The sequence below is a fragment of the Budorcas taxicolor genome, chromosome 22, assembly GCF_023091745.1.
Source record: "Budorcas taxicolor isolate Tak-1 chromosome 22, Takin1.1, whole genome shotgun sequence".
Taxonomy (NCBI): Eukaryota; Metazoa; Chordata; class Mammalia; order Artiodactyla; family Bovidae; genus Budorcas; species Budorcas taxicolor.
In genome coordinates, this window is record NC_068931.1 from 42,837,818 (window position 1) to 42,856,485 (window position 18,668).

An 18,668-nucleotide genomic window follows, 5' to 3' on the forward strand; every position below is an offset into this window, starting at 1 on the left:
CATCATGCTGTCCCGGAAGGAGAGTGTGGAGGGGGTGACTGGAATGCCCTGGTCCCCTCCTTTGCCCGCCTGCTCTCAAGGGCAGCCCCTCTCAGAGTCAGTGTGAGGGATGGAAAGGCCTGGAGGTTGGATTTCTGCCCAGAGAACAAGTGCCTGCCTGCCGAGTGACCAACCACCTGTCAGTCCTGCCTGCAGGCTAGGAGCTGTGCCTGGTGGGCCCCAGGCGGGGGCGGGGCCAGGGTCACCCTCCCGCCACAGGGCAGTCACGTGCACGTGGGCTTCTAGTGTGGCTGGCACCTGGCAGCCCGGGTGGGTTTACAGACCCACGTGGTGGGAAGAGGGGCAGAGAGGATGCCCATTTTGGGGGGGCAGCCCTGGCCACGGGCCTCCTGTGCCTTGGGTCCTGCAGCCGGCAATGGCCATCTGTCTGGTCACGGAGCTGCCCTCCCAACTCCCAGACCTCAGCTTTTTCTATGAACCCCGAGCCTTGGTCCAGGCAGACAGCATCCACATGGCTGACAGTCTTGAGGCCCCTACTCGGAGGGGGTTTTCTCAGCTGCAGCCCTAGACAGCACTCGTGCAGGATCCATGTTGGTGCCCCAAGGCAGGCCCAGGCAAAGAGGCACTCCCCACAGACAAGTGGCTGCTCTCACACTAATTACATGGCTTAAAGCCATAAAGCAGGAATCACGAAGAGCTGGCACACTGTCCAGACCTCGGGCCAGCGGATACAGGTGGGTACAGGAGTGCCCACATCCTCCCTGGCCTCTGCTCTTGCCTCCTTGAGGCCAAGCCCTCATGCCCTCCTTCTCGGAGACTCCTCCCCTCATGACACAGCACCCCGAGTCACCCACGGCAACTGGAGTGCTTTTTTCCTTTTGTGTGTGTGTTCATGCTAAGTCTCTTCAGTCATGTCTGACTCTGCAACCCCTTGGATTACAGCCTGCCAGGTTCCTCTGTCCATGGGATTCTCCAGGCAGGAATACTGGAGTGGGTTGCCATTCCCTTCTTCAGATCTCCCCCACCTAGGGATCGAACCTGTGGTTCTTATTTCTCCTGCATTTGCAGGTGGAGTCTTTACCACTAGCGCCACCTCGGAAGCCTTTTTCCTTCTAGTGTCTCATAATTATTTTCTGTGGAAAAATCTAATTGTGGTAAAATACAGGTAACAAAGTGTACCATCTTAGCCACGTCTAGGCATCCAGTTCCGTGATGTCAAGGACATTCGGGTTGTTGTATGACCTTCCTCTCCATCCATCCCAGCCCCCAGTAACTTCTGTTCTGCTTTTGGTCTCCATGGATTTGTCCACTTGAGGTCCCTCTATGTGGGATCATACGGGGTTTGTCCTCTGTGACCAGTCCATTTCACTTGGTATAATGTCCTCTAGGTTTATCCATGTAAAAACCTGCATGTGTCAGAATCCCCTTCCTTTTTCAAGGCTGAATCCTATTCCTTTGCATGTCTGGACCACATTTTCTTTATTCAGCCACTGATACACAATGTTGCTTCCGCCTTTGGATTATTGTGAATCGTGCTGACATGAATATGGGTGAACAGATTCCTCTTTGAGGCCCTGATTTCAGTTCTTTAGGGTATAAACCAGAAGCAGGGTGCCAGGTCCTAAGTGAATTCTTTTCTGAAGCAACTACATCATTTTACATTCCCACCAGCAGTGCACTGGGGTTCCAGTTTCTCTACGTCCTCACCAAGGCTCATTTTCTGCTAGTCTTAATAGTGCGTGCTAAATCGCTTCAGCCCTGACCCTATGGACTGTAGCCCAGCATCCTCCTCTGTCCATGGGATTCTCCAGGCAAGAATACTGAGTTGCCATGCCTTCCTCCAGGGGATCTTCCCCACCCAGGAATCGAACCTGGGTCTCTCATGTCTCCTGCATTGCAGGTGGGGTTCTTTACCGCTGAGTCACTGGGGAAGCCGGGTCTTGATAGTACCCATCCTAACTGAGCAAGGTGGTGCCAGCCTTTCTTTTTGACATCAAGTGTCCAGGACAGGTGGTATGGAATAAGATGAAACAGGATTTTCAAAGGGCCTTCATATCACAGCTGAAATATTTAGGCCTGGCTCTACCATCAGCCAACACAAGTGTGCACTGGTGAGAACAGGCGGGCACACACGTCCCCAGGAGCCCTCAGGTACCCTGGTTACAGGGCACGGGGCCCTGGGGGAGGCAGAGGCTGTGTGTTTGCACTGCCCTCTTGGACACCGTCTCTTCCCACCTTGTGTCTGGGCTGCAGAACCATGACCACGCCTGCGTCGCCTGCCGCATCATCCACCGCTCGGACGAGCACCGGCCGCCCCTGCTGCCCCCCAAGGCGGACCTAACTGTGGGGCTGCACGGCGAGTGGGTGAGCCAGCGCTGCGAGGTGCGGCCCGAGGTCCTCTTCCTGACGCGCCACTTCATCTTCCACGACAACAACCATAGCTGGGAGGGGCACTACTATCACTACTCGGACCCCGTGTGCAAGCACCCCACCTTCACCCTCTACGCCAGGGGTCGCTACAGCCGCGGCGTGCACTCCGCCAGGGTCCTGGGCGGCACAGAGTTCGTGTTCAAAGGTAGGGCCCGCCCCGCCCTGCCCCTGGTGGTGCCTGCAGGGTGCCTGGGGTGGCCACTGGTCACGTCCATGCGTGGCACCCTTTCCATCTGAGGGTCCCTCCTGTGGGCCATGGTCTGCGGGGTGGGCTGACAGCAGGGGCCTGTGAGGCGTGGTGCCGCCAGCAGCCGCGTGTCATGCCGTCTTGTCTCCTTGGCAGTGAACCACATGAAGGTCACCCCCATGGACGCGGCCACGGCCTCGCTCCTCAACGTCTTCAGCGGGAATGAGTGCGGGGCCGAGGGCTCCTGGCAGGTGGGCGTCCAGCAGGATGTGACCCACACCAACGGCTGCGTGGCCCTGGGCATCAGGCTGCCTCACACAGAGTACGAGATCTTCAAGATGGAGCGGGACACCCGCGGCCGCTACCTACTGTTCAATGGCCAGAGACCCAGCGACGGCTCCAGCCCGGACCGGCCCGAGAAGAGAGCCACATCCTACCAGATGCCCCTGGTGCAGTGCGCCTCATCGGCGCCCAGGCCTGAGGACTTCTCTGAGGACCCTGGGGGGCACGGGCACCGCAGCTGGGCCCCCAGGAGCAGCCCAGGTCCCCTGCTGCTGGCTGGGCTCACCGGCCTCTGGACTCTGTTACCCTGGCTCGGCCTCGGCTAGAAGTGCTGAGGGTGTGATTTTTTTTTTCCCCACACCAGGATGCCTTACAATTTACAGACTTTCTTTATGAAAAGAAGAGACACTTCTTCCTCAGATGCACTTGAGCGGCTGAGAATGGTGCTCCTACCCGCCTGCCACCCCAGCCCCCAAGCCCGCCCAGCCTGAGTCATGAGCTGTTTGAAGATTCAGCTTTGAACTCCATCCAGTAGGGTCCTGGGCCTGGGTGTCCTCACCATATAATTGCACTTTAAGACCGCAGAGGGTTTCGGGCGAGCGTTTTGGCAGAGGCAGTGGGGCAAGGGCTCCACTGTCTTCTCTTCTTCCTTTCCATCGTTGTGCGTTTTGGGGTGGAGCTCCGGCTTCAGCTTTTCCTGCTGCTTCTCTGCAGTTGTTTCCTGCTCCTGTGAACCTGCTTTGCTCTCTGAGTTCCCAGCCAGGGATGCAGAGCAGAATTGGTTGGGACTGTGATCCGGACATGTTTTTTTTCATAAAGAAGAGACAGGGGAGCAGGAGAAGACATGGGTGTAAGGGAACAACCGTGCCAGCCTTTCTGCAGAAAGAGAACAAATCCACACTTTCAGATGTTGAAAAGTATCTGTAATTAAAGTTTCAGAGTCATTTAAACAATGGTCATTTTAGCTTGTTGGGAAAGGAGGTGCTGGTCTGTGCTGGTCCCTGGTTGGCTACTGGACGCTCATCACTCTTACCGCCCAGGCATGGGGTGGGGCGGTGTGGATCAGCACCCTTCCCATTGCAGACAGACAGGAGCCACAGTTCAGGGAGGATGACCCGGGTGACGCAGTGCCCATTTGGTCTGGCTTCCTCTCTGGGGGACCCTGTCCTGGCTCACTGGTGCCTGGAGCTTTACTCTGTCATCTCTGCTGCTTCAAAGACCAAGACTCAGAGATCACGTGTGGGTGCCATGGCCCTGTCTGTCCAGAGGAGGCAGTGGGGGCGTCCTAGCCGGGTCCCCAGAGACCATTCACCCTGCTCAGGGTTCAGGCTGGGCTGACCCAGCTCTGTCACTGCAGAGAGTCTCAGGGCACCGTTGACAGAGTCTGTGAGGCTGCACGAGTCGCTGTGGCTTATTAGGAAATGTGCCCTCTGAACACTGAAGGTGGTGGCCAGGAGAGACCCATGGAGGGAAGTGTGAGTCACCGAGAGAAAGCCTGGACATAACTAGAAGCTGGCGTGCAAACCATGATTGAGGTCAAGAGTCCCACCTGTACTTAAGATCTGCCTTTATGAGACGCTGTGGTGATAAGTTATAAGCGGGCATGGGGGACCACAGTGCTGTGTCTTTAGATGATATTTTACATGCGGTTGAGGGGGGTTATTCCAATGAAAGTACTAACTTAATGTCTGCCCAGTTTAATAAACAGAGATGTCAGAGATACTCCCACAATATACATTTTACCTGTGGATCTATTTAATTAACACTAATGCTGTCTTTAAAGGATATAATAAAATTATGCAAAACAACAAACAAAACCAAACTATGTTCACTACAGAATACCTCTGTGATTTACTGTAAAAGTGTTGGCTTTATAGTCACTCAGGTGGACTCAGCTGTTCACACTGTTTAAAAGTACACTCTATGTGTACACACACACATATATACACACCCATATGCACATATACACCAATACACAGGTTTTAATGTGTGTATAGTGTGTGGTATGTATGTGTTTTAGGGATGAGATGACATTCATGTGGTCTTGTCACTTTCTGACCCACTACAAATCATGACAGAGAATGACTAGTATAATTTATTCACAAATTATCATCAGTTGGATTTGTGCCTGTCACTCACTGTCTCACCCACATACTTCACGTCCTAAAACTAAGCTGCCTGGGTAGCCTACGAAGATTGTCTTATTTTAAGAGATTCTCCATCACCCTGAAGAAACACAATGGCCTATCCTTTAACAGTCATTCTGTTTCAAAAATTGGAAAATTTAACTTAAGGCCAAGGTGCTGTTTCTGAGGAAGGAATGGCTGACTCTAGAATATTCCATAGAAGCTGGAAATACTCCATAATCTGCACTCAGGCGCTGGCCAGTCTGCCCCGAAGTTAAAAGCTGGTCATATTTGTAACTCCGAGATTGGGGCAGGCAGGGCATGAACACTGGGTGGCTCTCCTCGGCGTCGCTGGCCTCTGGGACTGGACATCTCATCCTGGGCAGCAGGCTGGTCACAGGCAGCTCGGAGAGCTGCTTCTTGGACAGCAGTACAATTTGAGTGTGACCTGGGCTTCAGACTGTATAAAATCCGAGTTGACCCAGGACTCAAGAAGGAGCTTTTAGGGTCCCAGTGTCCCCAGTACAGAGCAAAGGGGGTTCATTCAGACATGACAAGCACCACTGTCCATCCCAGAGGTGCAGGGTCCAGCACTGCTGGGATTGTCCACCCTGAATGGTCCATCTCAGGGTTCCCATGCCTAGCCGCCCATCGGGGTGACCCCATGCTTCCCGACACGGAGGAGCTCTGTTCGAAGGGCGGGCAGCCCAGGACCTCTCTGATGGGGCCTCGCACATACACACCAGGTGGAAACAGCCTGAGTGCAGGCCTTGAGGCTCCCAGCTGAAGGAAAATTTTATGACAGTAGAAGTGCGGTTCTCTAGTTCATCAACTCTAAACATCCTGCTGAAAACAGCGATGATGTTCACAGCCATCCACACAAACCCTGTGATGTTCTGTTGTAAATGGTACGTCCCATCCCTGTAACACATACTAGATCCCTGGTATTTATTTTGGAAAATAGGAAAACCAATCCTTAAATGTATGTGGAAACCATAAGGGACCCCGAGTAGCCAGAGCTATCTTGAGAAAGAGCAAAACTAAAGGAATCACTTTTCCTGATTTCAGAGTATATTGCAAAGCCACAGTTCAGCGTGGCACTGACACAAAGCCAGATACACAGAGCAGAGACCGGAGATAAACCCACACTTCTGCAGTCAGCTGATCTTCTGTTAACACGAGGGTGCCAGGAAGATGCAAGAAGAGTCTCTTCAACAAATGACATTTGAAAGACTGAATATTCATATACACTAGACTGAAATTGGACCCTTACACCAGAGACAAAACAGAAAAACAAACACCAAGTCAAAATGGATTCAAGGCTTGAACATAAGGCCTAAAACGGTAAAATTCTTAAGAAGGAAATATGGGGGTAATGTATCATGACATTGGCTTTGGCAGTGATTTCATGGATATAATTCCAAAAGCACAGGCAACAAAAGCAAAAATTTAAAAATAGACTACATCAAACCAAAAAGCGTCTGCACAACAAAGGGAAAAAATCAATAGAGGGAAAAAGCAACCTATGGAATGAAAGAACATATAGCAAACCTTTTATCTGATAAGGGGTTAATCTCCAAAAGGAACTCCTACAACCCAACAGCAGCAGGGGAAAAAAAAAAAAAAAGAAAGAAAGCAAGAAACTCTCTTTATAAAAATGGTCAAATGGAGACTCCCCTGGTGGTCCAATGGTTAACACTCTGCACTTTCAATGCATGGGTGCAGGTTCAATTCCTGACTGGGGAGAAAGATCCCACATTTCTGGGGGCAAAAAAACACCCAAAACATAAAACAGAAGCAATATTCAATAAAGACTTCAAAAATGGTCCACATTAAAAAAAAATGGGCAAAGGATTTGAATAGACATTTCTCCAAAAAATATTCTATTTTATATTTTCTTTTCTTTGAGTAATTTTGCCATGGAAACAAGTGGATGATGTCAGAAATGGATGGCATAAACATGGAAGGGTAGGCTTCACAAAAGAGCTGGTCAAAGATGAGAAATAGCTCTGACTTCCAAACAAAATTCATTTCAGTAGCCAAGAAAACAGAGTCCCTGGTGCGATAAAGCGCGTTCTCTGAAGAACCCCCTTTGAGTGTGCTCCAGCACGAATGTCTACCCACAGCATTCACAGCAACCTAGCCAACCTCTGCATTTCCTTATTAGCTTGAAACTAAATAGCAGGAAATAGCCAGGGGCACCAATAACACTGCAGAATCTTGTGCCAACTTCCAGCTGGGTAGACGGCCCTGTGGAGCTAGTTTCTTAATACTTTGAAAAATTCCACTGAAATGAGAGATAACAAACTTGAAAGGCAAGTCCTTTGTGCATCAATAAATCAGACATCAAAGTGATGATTGGGCCAGAGATCTGAAGAAGTCGTGTGTCATTTTCAGCATAATAAAGCCGTGAATATGAATTCAGATGAGCGGCCTGGCTGGAAATACAGCAAAACATGTGCTCTATTTCTGGAGTAGCCCTTCTCCCCAGGGGGTGATACAGATTTCGATTCCATGGTATCTTGCACACTTCTTCACTCGTCTCATCACATTTCCAGACCACAGAGAGCCGTAAGTTCCCTGTTCCGTTGCAATTCACTCCAAAAGCATTGGAATATTGAAGAAAATGGTGATGATTAAAACAACTAAAAACTCATAGGAGCTCTGTGCAAAATTCTGCCACACAGGCAAACAACTATGAACAAACAAGTTTAAAAACAGTTAATTCATGCTGTCCACCTGAAAGTAACACAACATTGTTAATTAACTATGCTCCAGTATAAAATAAAGAAATGAAATGAAACAGGTATTCAACCTGCTCTTGTTAGGTCCATGAGGTCCCAGCGCCCTCCTCAGGCTGACTGCATACCCAACTGCTCCTCTCTGGGGGTCCTGCCACAGCCCCGGGCAGGGCTATGACTTACATCAGTTACTCTAAGCTTCAGACACTTATTCTGATTATTCTTCACTTATTTTCGCATGACCAACATTAAGTAAACTGATCATTAGACTAATGCCACCACTTAGGAATAACAGTTATGTTGCTATAAATAGGGGATTTTATACTCAAAGAAAGTTTTGAATCTGTCTCATTCCATCATATACTCAATGTGGTGACCCTTCCCTGCCCCCAGCCAGTGTGGTAACTCATGAGGACATCCGGGGTCAGCCTGAAAGTTTCCAGAGTCATTGCTGAAACTGTCAGGGCATGTCATTCCATTTCTCAACACTTATAATTCTTTAAAGATTCTAACATTGGGATGAATATTAGATCCTAGTTCCACCCATGATCCTAAGTCTCTCAGAAGGAATTACTCTTTCTCCACTTGACAGGCTTCCAAACAACTCCTCCCCAGGTCTCTTCTTTGGTAGAGTTTTGTTCACATTTTCCTAATATGATTTGGACCCTGTGCTGCAAATCACTTCTCCGTTCTTTCTTATTTAGTTAAGTTTCAGTTTCTGTAATTAACAATTCTCTAAAAATACTGAATAAAATATCATAGATACAGATGGACCAATGAAAATAGTCTTAGCACCAGTACTTCCCCTAGTCTAGACCAACTCTGAAAACAGCTGAAAGTGTTAATTTCTCAGTCATGTCTGACTCTTTTGCGACCCCATGGACTGTAGCTCACCAGGCTCCTCTATCCATGGAATTCTCCAGGCAAGAAAACTGGAGTGGGTTGCCATTCCCTTCTCCAGGGGATCTTCCTGACCAGGGATCAAACTCGGGTCTCCTGCATTGCAGGCAATTCTTTACCATTTGAGCCACCAAGGAACACCAACGCTGGTGGAACCAATATGTTAGTTTTTTTTTTTTTTAAGGCATTCATTTTTGTCACTGAGGTCCTTAAATATTTAGAAGTTGAAACTGTCTCTTTTATGCTGCATGGTGTAGAAATGTCAGGACTCAACAAACCATTTGGAGAAAGAAGTGGCAACCCACTCCAGTACTCTTGCCTGGAACATCCCATGGACGGAGGAACCTGGTAGGCTATAGTCCATGGGGTCGTGAAGAGTCAGACACGACTGAGTGACTTCAGTTTTGCTTTTCACTTTCATGCATTGGAGAAGGAAATGCAACCCACTCCAGTATTCTTGCCTGGAGAATCCCAGGGACGGGGGAGCCTGGTGGGCTGCTGTCTATGGGGTCGCACAGAGTCGGATACGACTGAAGCAACTTAGCAGCAGCAGCAAACCATTGCTATAAGAACCTCGAGAGAAATCACAAGTTTTTTAAAAAGAAATAATTTGTGTACATATTGGTTGTGTGTGTCTAGAAGCTATTCCAATGTCTGCTTTACCCCCCCTCGCTTCTGGCATCTACGGCCATCATCAAATGTAATCCACAAAGTAACAGATGCTGCATGAAGATACTTGTTAAAATATTTTACCATTGACAGATTCCTTGCTCATCACAAGCTCACAGAAGACACTTAATTGCAAGGCCTGTTTGGGAATCACTGGAGTCACCTCCACTGGATTTCCTTTCCATGTGGAACCAGAAGCTTCAAGAATTTAACATCTTTCCGGGGAAAGATAAAAGAGGGAACATCACCTGGGTCTGATAGCAAGTGATTGTACTTAGCATAGAGGAGTGGTTATAAACTTATATTTTGCTTATCTTAGTGCTTCGTTGTTTATGCTTTTGAAAATCTGTATTCTTGGCTTTGCTCTCACTGCCTTAGCTTAGATTTTACTGCATTAGGTTAGCACGGTTAAATCATTTGAGTTCTTTAACTTGCAATCAATGTTTCTTTATTTACTTATTTTTATCCCACTTTATTCCAAAAATGAGTCAAGGCAGCTTACGGAAATACCTACAATTCAAGGGGACCGAATAGAATATAAAAATAGCTGAGTGCATCTGGGCAAACAAAATCGAAGGCTACAAAAATAAGAACAATCCAGATGTGACCTGGTTGTTCTCAGGATGTGCTCGCAAATCTTAGCCCCTCGCTAGAGGGGAGCTACAGTTAATGTCAGGCTTTCTAGAAGCCAAAGAGGTAATGTGACAAAATGTCATGTGACTCGAACAAATTAATGACTCAGGAAAAAGAACAACCTTTTCTGGAAGCAGAGAAAGAGAGAGAGATTCTCCTCGTGACACTTGTTCAATAAAGAAGAGCCACACACTCATCCCCCAGTTTATCTAGCACATTATTCTGGCTCAGGGCTTCAGAAGCTCCACAGTCTCTGCATGCTACCTGCTGAGCTGGGTGCCCCTTTGTGCACTGTTTAGAAGAGACTCCAGGTCTGCCCCACATCTAGTCCCAGCATGGAAGTCTCTTAAATTTAAACCCCTGAGTCCATCTGAAATTATCCTCATGGGCCCAGGGATCTTTAGAAAACCTCATTTTCTTTTTTGTGTACGTTTGAAGTCTATGGCTTTCATGTTTGATTACTGTGTTAAACACGGGGGTCTTCCTTTCCTGGGCTCTGTGTAGCAAAACTGGACTTTCATCCTTCAGTTAAATCTAAGGAAGAAAAAGGAGTGAAGAAACCTCCCATAAAAGTGAGATGTTATTATGTGCTAATGAAAACCAGACTGTCTCCTGGTAACAAAAAGTCCAGTTTTGCTACACAAGGCTGCGTGTCCATCAAGGACCCCTTAATACTCGGTCCCCAGAGGGGAACCATAATCATGGGATCCTGTTACTAGGTGTGTCAATAAATGCCCAAGCATGCAGTCCTCTCTGCTAAGCTTATCCAAGTTCAAATCCCAGATCTTGAGAGCAAAACCATTTAGTGTGCAACCTCAATGAGAAAGTGTCCCCCCCCCCTTTTTTTTTTAAATATCCAAGGATGTTCTTGCTTAAACTGCTGTGGGAGGGGGCGATCAGGGGGTCCTCACAGTCCCCACCACAAGGGGGTCTTGATGTGGCCAACCCCAAGGGTCTCCCCTCTCCAGTCCAGTCAGGCACATCCTTCACCCCAGCTCTCTCACAAGGTGGTTGGCAGTGGAGAATCTTTTCTTCTTTTTTATCTTCAGGATGCCTCCTGCCCAGACAGTGCCCCCCTTTCCCGTCAGTATATCAACCCTGGGCTTCCCTGGTGGCTCAGATGGTAAAGAACCTGCCTGCCAATGCAGGAGACCTGGGTCTGGAAGATCTCCTGGAGAAAAGAATGACAACCTACTCCAGTATTGGTGCCTGGAGAATTCCATGGAATGTAGCCCACCAGTCTCCCCTACAGGTGGGCTACATTCCATGGGGTCGCAAAGAGTTGGACACAACTGAGAGACTAACACTCACTGGGTGGTGTTTCTTTCTGAAGAGTCAGCTGACTGTCAGATCAGAAACACCGAAGAGAGGATTTTTAGTTTATGTGGGCACCAGGCATGCCCCTGAGCCACCCTGTCACCGATGGGCCTCCTGGCTCTGACCCGAGGATTCCCCTATCTCTCCCACTTCTCCCTCTTCCTGCAGCTCTTCCTTGTTTTCTTGCAGAGAGTTTTTTTTAAGTCTTTCAGTGCAAGCCACTTCTCTGGGAAATCCTTGTTCTTCCTAAGAGGTGTGTGTGTGCACGTTTGTGTTTTGCATCTCAAAGTTTTCTCTTTGCCTTACAAGCTCCTGGCCCAGGCTTTCCTGGGAGGTAAAGTTCCTTCTTGGCTGGATTCCAGCTGATTTCCAGACTGGAGGAGAAGGCAGTGGCCCCTAAATGAGTTCAAAGTGAATTTGAAGGAGCATCTACATAGCCTCCTCGCACTCTGCTCCCGTGTGAGCTGGGATGGAGGTCATCACTAGCAGCCAGCCCAGGACTGCAGGGTGGGTCTGCTTGTTTTTCTGCAACTCTGAGAAGCAGTCGGCCCTCCCCGGAACTGGCTACAATCTGCGAGTTAACCCAAATTAGACTGTTTCTCTATTTGCAGCCATCCCCCTTTCTCCATTTCCTTCTCCCAATAAATGTGTTTCCTCGCTGCATCGTACTTGCAGAGCCAGTCCCTCTGTGCACACACCGCTTACCCATTGTGCAAACACCGGTCATTCTGAAGAGCAAACTTCACATGGGAAAAACACCAAAGTTACCCAGATGCTTCTTTCCTCCTAATTATGACATTATTATTATTTCTCCATCTTTTCCGCTAACTTTGAGGATTCAGACGGAGCCTGCACCATCTTGAAAGCATCACTGCTGAGTGCCCAGGCCACGCCCACACCTGAGCACAGGCGGAGCACACAGCGCTTCGGATGCTTTGGAGGCTGCCTTACCCATCGTTTATCCTTGTCCTTAGGATCTCGTCTCCCTAACACTTTCCTGAGCTGTTTGAGATTACGTCCACGCCCAACCCACCTCCTGGCAAGTTCTGTCTCCCCAGTAAAAGTGAAAGTGTTAGTCACTTGGTCATGTCCGTGTCCCACTCTTTGCGATCCCATGGACTCCTTTGTGACCAGCCAGCTCCTCTGTCCATGGGATTCTCCAGGCAAGAATCTGGAGTGGGTAGCCATTCCCTTTTCCAGGGAATCTTCCTGACCCAGGGATCGAACCCAGGTGGCATTGCAGGCAGATTCTTTACAGTCTGAGCCACTAGGTTCAGTAGCACTTTCCATATTTGTCATTTTTTCTAATGTTATGTAACAGCTGTCACTTCTGCTACTGAAGGAGGCCCTTGGCAGAAGGGGCCGGGCTGATTGGCCCACACTGTCCACACCTGGATCCCCAGTATTTTGCAAACATGTGCTGGATTAGAGAGTAAACAGTGAATGTGCCGTCTGGTTCCCCCCCACCCACCTTAGAGCCTGGTTTGATTCAAAACTGCCCCAGATGGAATTCAAAGTTACAGAATATTACAGAATTTGAACATCGTGTAAACAGATTTCATCATGGCCTTGGCAATCGGCAGAACCCTGGCTTCAGAAAGCTGTCTTTTGTTTGAGTTCAGAATGTTTGGTTCTGTGTAAAACATCCAGGCATTATTTCTAAGACAAATGTTACCCTCATTCTCTGTCTAAAGCTATCGTCAGGAGCAAAGACAGTAACTGTAAGTGCCCCTCGGCACAGGGAAACCCAGTGCTAGCCTGAGAAACAGAGAGGGGACCCCTTACCCAGGAGGCAGAAGGGGGATCTCATCTTGGAACTGTGTACAGATCATCCTAGCAACACGGTGAAGATCTGTGTCTTTTCTGGTCGGTGCCTGGACAGCAGGGTGACCAACGCTGGGCCCCGAGGGCCAAGAGCACTTGACCACAAGGCAGTCCTTGTGGGGTGGGGCGGGAGAAGAGGGACAGGGCAGAAAGGGGGCTGTGCTTCCGATGAGGGCTTCTGTCTACAACCCAAGAGTCTTGGTAAACTGAAAAAGGGAAAGCTTAAGTTGCTATCTCTTTAAAATAAAGAAGACATAGAATATTGTAAGTCAGTAAGAGGGCTGATTTGAGAGTCTATTTGGAATATCAAAGACGCAGCCTGTAGTTTCAACTACACACTGCTGGCTGGTTGATGCTTATCTAAATTATAGGTCCCGTCTTGGACTTAAGATTCAAAACCACAGAATTTCAATTCTACAGCAATAAATGCTACAGCTTCTGAAGACAGGCTCTAGAACTGGAGAGTCAAGGCTGCTCCAAGGGGCCTCTGTGTTCAGGCGGGTCCCTGGGGGCTCTTCACACACCCCCGCCTTGGGCATGGGATCGTGCTGGGTTCACCAAGGGTCAGCACTGACCCCTGGAAACAGGGGAGTCAGAGTCAGTCGATCATTGCTAATGTGAAACTCTTCCTAGAATCGTCCACAGACCCACTCAGTTCTCACCAGGGTCACAGCTGACCTGCTGGCTCTGAGCAGGGCCAGCTTACTTGTCCTTCTGTCCCCAGGACGACACCTGGTGGGTGGTAGAAAGCCCACCAAGTCTGTAAGAGGCTGCCCCGAAGCATCCTTCCAGAGGTAACAAGGCCGGGGGAGAGGACCGAGGGGAGCCGGTCCAGAAGCAGGTCAACACGGAGGGCAGGGCTGGGCCTGTGGGGACACTATGGGCAGGCTGTGGCCCCCAGGGAGGTGGGGAGCTGGAAACAGGGAAACCAGAATCGTGGAAAGCAAGAAAAGGGTGCAGATGTAGCTGGCAGGAGCCTGCTGTCTGAGTGGTGGCACACCAGCACAGGAACTAAAGCCCAGGTCCTGGCTCTGCAGAGGGTCCTGGAGGCTTGGCTGGCAGTCTTTCCCCTCCACATTTTTGCTTTTGGTTTTTCCTCTCTTTTTCCAAGCAGCTGCAAAGAACCACGGGAAAAGCATGTCACTCAAAATTATTTGTCTCAGTTGTGGTGACTTTAACTGCTCTGGAGACTCCAGGTCAGGATCCAGAGGCAGATTATGAGAAGCTCAAGTCCTCAAGCAAAGACCCTTGCCTGCCCTCCAGGCCTGGCTCCTCTGTTTCTGCTGCCCCTGGGCTGAGCCATCCTCACCTTCATCCCATTCCTCCTCCCTACATCCCCCTACTGCCCCACGTTCCCCTCTCTGGGTGGCACAGCATCAGCAGAGCAGATGGAGGGGGAGGGAAGGTGGGTACCCAGCCCCTGGAGTTGCTACATTCTCCTCTGCCCACGGGCATGTGCTGGAGCCTGGTAACTGCAGTACTTACGGAGGATTTGCAGCCCCAAAGCCCTTGGCTGCCCACAAGGTTCAGCTGCGAGGGATTTCCATGTCCTATCATTACTTTGCCAACAAAGGTCCATCTAGTCAAAGCTATGGTTTTTCCAGTGGTCATGTATGGATGTGAGAGTTGGACTGTGAAGAAAGCTGAACATCGAAGAATTGATGCTTTTGAACTGTAGTGTTGGAGAAGACTCTTGAGAGTCCCTTGGACTGCAAGGAGATCCAACCAGTCCATTCTAAAGGAGATCAGTCCTGGGTGTTCATTGAAAGGACTGATGCTAAAGCTGAAACTCCAATACTTTGGCCACCTCATGCAAAGAGTTGACTCATTGGAAAAGACTCTGATGCTGGGAGGGATTGGGGGCAGGAGGAGAAGGGAACGACAGAGGATGAGATGGCTGGATGGCATTTCTGACTCGATGGACATGGGTTTGGGTGAACTCCGGGAGTTGGTGATGGACAGGGAGGCCTGGCGTGCTGCAATTCATGGAGTCGCAAAGAATCGGACACAACTGAGTGACTGAACTGAACTGAACTGATGTGCTCTGGGCGGAGAGTCTCAGCTGATGGTTCTGAAAAGCTGTGCATGGAAAAAGCATGGGAATGACAGCAATGACAAAGGCTGCTATGGACAGAGCGCACAGCGTGTCAGCCCCAAGTCACAAGCTTTGGACCATCAGCTATAAAACTGACTGTGGCTCACAGGCCAGGCTGTTGGTGGGCTTGTCCATCGCGGCTCAGCAAATGGTCTGGAAGCTCAGGGGCTGAGAACGAAAGGCTATGGATGTCTTTCTCCATGGTGTGGACTGGATCCTGGGTGGGGCACATGGGGGGCCCTCTCTCTCTGCTTCATGACATCTGGGATCTGCCCTGCAGTGACTGCCAATGGGCAGGAAGAGCTCCATGCGCCCCTCACCATGAGCTCAGGCTTAGACTGCCCGGGGCTCCCAGGACCACAGGAGGTGGGTGCTGGAACCGCCCCTCCTCCAAGCTCTACTGTCCACGCAGTCACAGGACCACCTGGGGGCAGCCCAGGGACAGACCCCACCTCTCATTGGGACAAGTGTCCAAGATTTGGTTGCTACTTTCAATCCACCACCAGTATTATTCCCATTTTATAGACGAGGAAACAAAGGCTCAAGAAGCCAAACGATTTCTGTCTTATAAGAAACAGAGCTGAGGCCGGAAGGGATGATGAACCCCAAGCCTGCTCTTCCCAGGATATAGCCCAACTCCCTCATCCTGCAGACCTGATTCAAGATGGGACTTGGTGAGTGGCTGACAGCTCTCCACAGGGTTTGCAATAAAGCGGAGCAAATCATTCTGCTACCATCCTTTATACTGTGTATTACTCCCCGAAGAGGCCCCTTCTGTCTGGTAAACAGCTGCAGAATCTACAATTTCCATTCTGTTTGAGAGGTTGTTCAAGGTAAAAGAGGTGGAAAAAATACCGAGAGGTAAAATCACCAATTTAGATGAGCGCTACCTGGCCCAGAGTAGGTTTCTACCCTCAGAGGAGGGAAATGTATTTACATTTACGAGAGGAGCCGGGTCCAATGGGAACCTCGTGTTATTATTAGACTTCCTCTTGAGAAGGATTTGTAAATGAAAACGTAACTTGCTATTTTAGTATTTTGTTTTTCAGGGAAGAAAAACCCTTTGCAAAAACAAATTTAAAAGGAAAAACTTATCCATTTAGAGCACTTGTTTATTTTCTTATTTGCCAGGCTAAATCCATCTTCTTTCATCTCTGATTTCACTGGGGACTGGGGAGGATGAGGGCTTTTCTTCCTTTTTTCTGAATCTGAAAGGACTCTTCAAATACTAGCAGGATTGAATCCTTTGGCATCCACGGCCCTTCTGCTTGCCTGGCAGCAAGCAGCGCCGCTCAGCGGGCAGCAGCGCCGCTCAGCGGGCAGACAGGGAAGGGCAGGCCGGGGGGGTTGGGGGACCTGGCGGGGTGGATGTGGCCACGGCCCCTCTGTGAAACTTTTCTCATTTTTTAGTGAGCGCCCTACCGTAGTGCTGCTATTCTATCTCCTTAGCTACCGAAAATCTCGAGAAAACAGGTCTTTCAGCTGCTTTTGCAATCCCAGTGCAACTGTGGGCTTGACATCTCCACGTTTGAGTGAAATCTCCTATGGTACATATTTTATGAGTACTTTCTTAGCTTCTCTGTCAATATGTATTAACTGTTCATCACGCAAGTAGCTGGAAGTTGTATTTAAGAGAGAGATGTGTTCCTGAAGATTTTCAAACACAATTCAAACTTTGGCTAGTTGTAGGCAGATCTCAGGAAGTTGTGTGGGCTCATTGGTGCCCTCTGTTCCTGGAAGGGCCAGGCGGCCTCTCCCTCTCCACGGGCTGCCAGCTTCCTAGCTTTACCAGCAGTGCTCCTGGGCCGGACTGACCCTGGCTTAGGCCTTCACTGGGCAGGTCACCTGCCTGAGAAGGTAACCACGCCTACCTGGACAGGTGCGCTTTTCCAGGTCCCTCCTTCTGTTCTGTTCCTCCCCCTTGGCCGCCCCGACCACCACCCCCGCTGCATGTAGCGTCCCCTCCACATTGGTTTATTTAGCGTGTCTCTGCTCCCGGATCACACCTGCCCCCTCCCCGGGGGCGGGGTACAACCTGGAGCATCCACTCCACAAAGATTTGTTGAGTGAATGCCTCAAGAGCAAACAGGATAAACCCAAGTGGCATCTGCTTCTTCCCGACACCATCACGTTGAGGGCTTCTGGAGGAATTTTTCACTTGGAAGATGCATGTTATTTAAAAAAAAAATTTCATAGAAAAAAGTCAAGTGTTAATATTTTAAATTATATTATTTCAAATTTCTTAATTGACATTTGCACAAAATATAGCCACATGAATATATTCTCCTTGCAAGAGAGTTAAACTATTATAATTTAAGGCTAAAGTCCTTTTTACAAATACACCTATGGGATGTGGTATTAAAAAGAGACTTTTCACAGGGTGGAACTAGGTCATCTCCAAGCAGTCCAACAAAATACAGAGTAGGACTCCACGAAGCCAAGTCAGTAGGTGGTTTTATTCCCTTTTATTCAAAGGGAACAAGGGACTTCCCTGGTGGTCAGTGGTTAAGACACCGAGCTTCCAATGCAGGGGGAACAGGTGCAATCTCTGATTAGGGAACTAAGATACTTCATGCCACGCTGTGCAGCAGTTTCTTCTCCGTCTTGAGTGATGCTCATCAAGAGGACTGTGCTGGTTCAAGCACCTGCGAAAGTGACTTATATTGGACATCAATACTGTATATCGTCCCAGCTCTACTGCACTCAGAGCTCTTGGGCTGCACTGCATAACTTACCTACAACATAGTGAGGGCATCGCTTTTCTGTGAAAAGTTCAGTAAGAAAGCAAAACCGAATTTGATCCTGTCATCCAATGTCATCATCTCTTTTGTTTGGGTACTTCCAGGTTGTAAAAGTACGTGCAGGTAGTGCCACCTGGTGTTCTTAGGCGGAACTGCAGGACACAGAGCCCACAGGCCTCTGACTGCAGAACCTGAGAGAGACGGGGGAGAGAGCCACTTGACAGCCCGCTTCAATCAAACCTAGTAAACTCTCAAGCCCAACTTTCAAATTATTAGTGAAATTTCAAAAAAGCCCCATATGTAGTAAAGTGCACTGTGATTTTTTTCTTTAAAAACATTTGGAAATCTATAATCCGTCCATGCACCTAAATGGGCGTAATGTGAGTTATTATTAATACAATAGTTGACCCTTAAACAACATGGGATGAATTGTGTGGGTCCACTTATATGCTGGAACCACCGTGAGTCGTGGGTCGGCAGCTGGTTTGCTAGTATTTCTGCGAAACCCTCGCCCCCGACCTTCAACCGGCGCGCACTGATGAGCATCAGCCCGTGGTTACCCAGCAGTGACCCGGACGGACAGTCGGGTTTGCAGATTGACTGACAAACGTTTGGCCCAGATGTAGGACGAATGATCCAGAATGTTCCGGCCGAAGAAGGAAAGGAACAGATCGCAACGCCCACGCGCATTCTTGGGAGAGGGAGGTGAGGTCCACGGGCATG

At 49.1% G+C, this 18,668-nt stretch overlaps 1 protein-coding gene across 1 annotated transcript in view; it reads left to right on the top strand.

The window, feature by feature from the left end:
* APCDD1 (APC down-regulated 1) overlaps positions 1 to 4,710 on the top strand; it is a 32,537-nt gene extending 27,827 nt beyond the window's left edge. Inside the window, exons 4-5 of the mRNA XM_052660269.1 lie at positions 2,254 to 2,575; positions 2,774 to 4,710. Coding sequence (XP_052516229.1) covers positions 2,254 to 2,575; positions 2,774 to 3,225 — 774 coding nt within the window. The 3' untranslated portion in view covers positions 3,226 to 4,710. The remainder of the gene's footprint in view (positions 1 to 2,253; positions 2,576 to 2,773) is intronic.
* Positions 4,711 to 18,668: the final 13,958 nt, after the last annotated feature.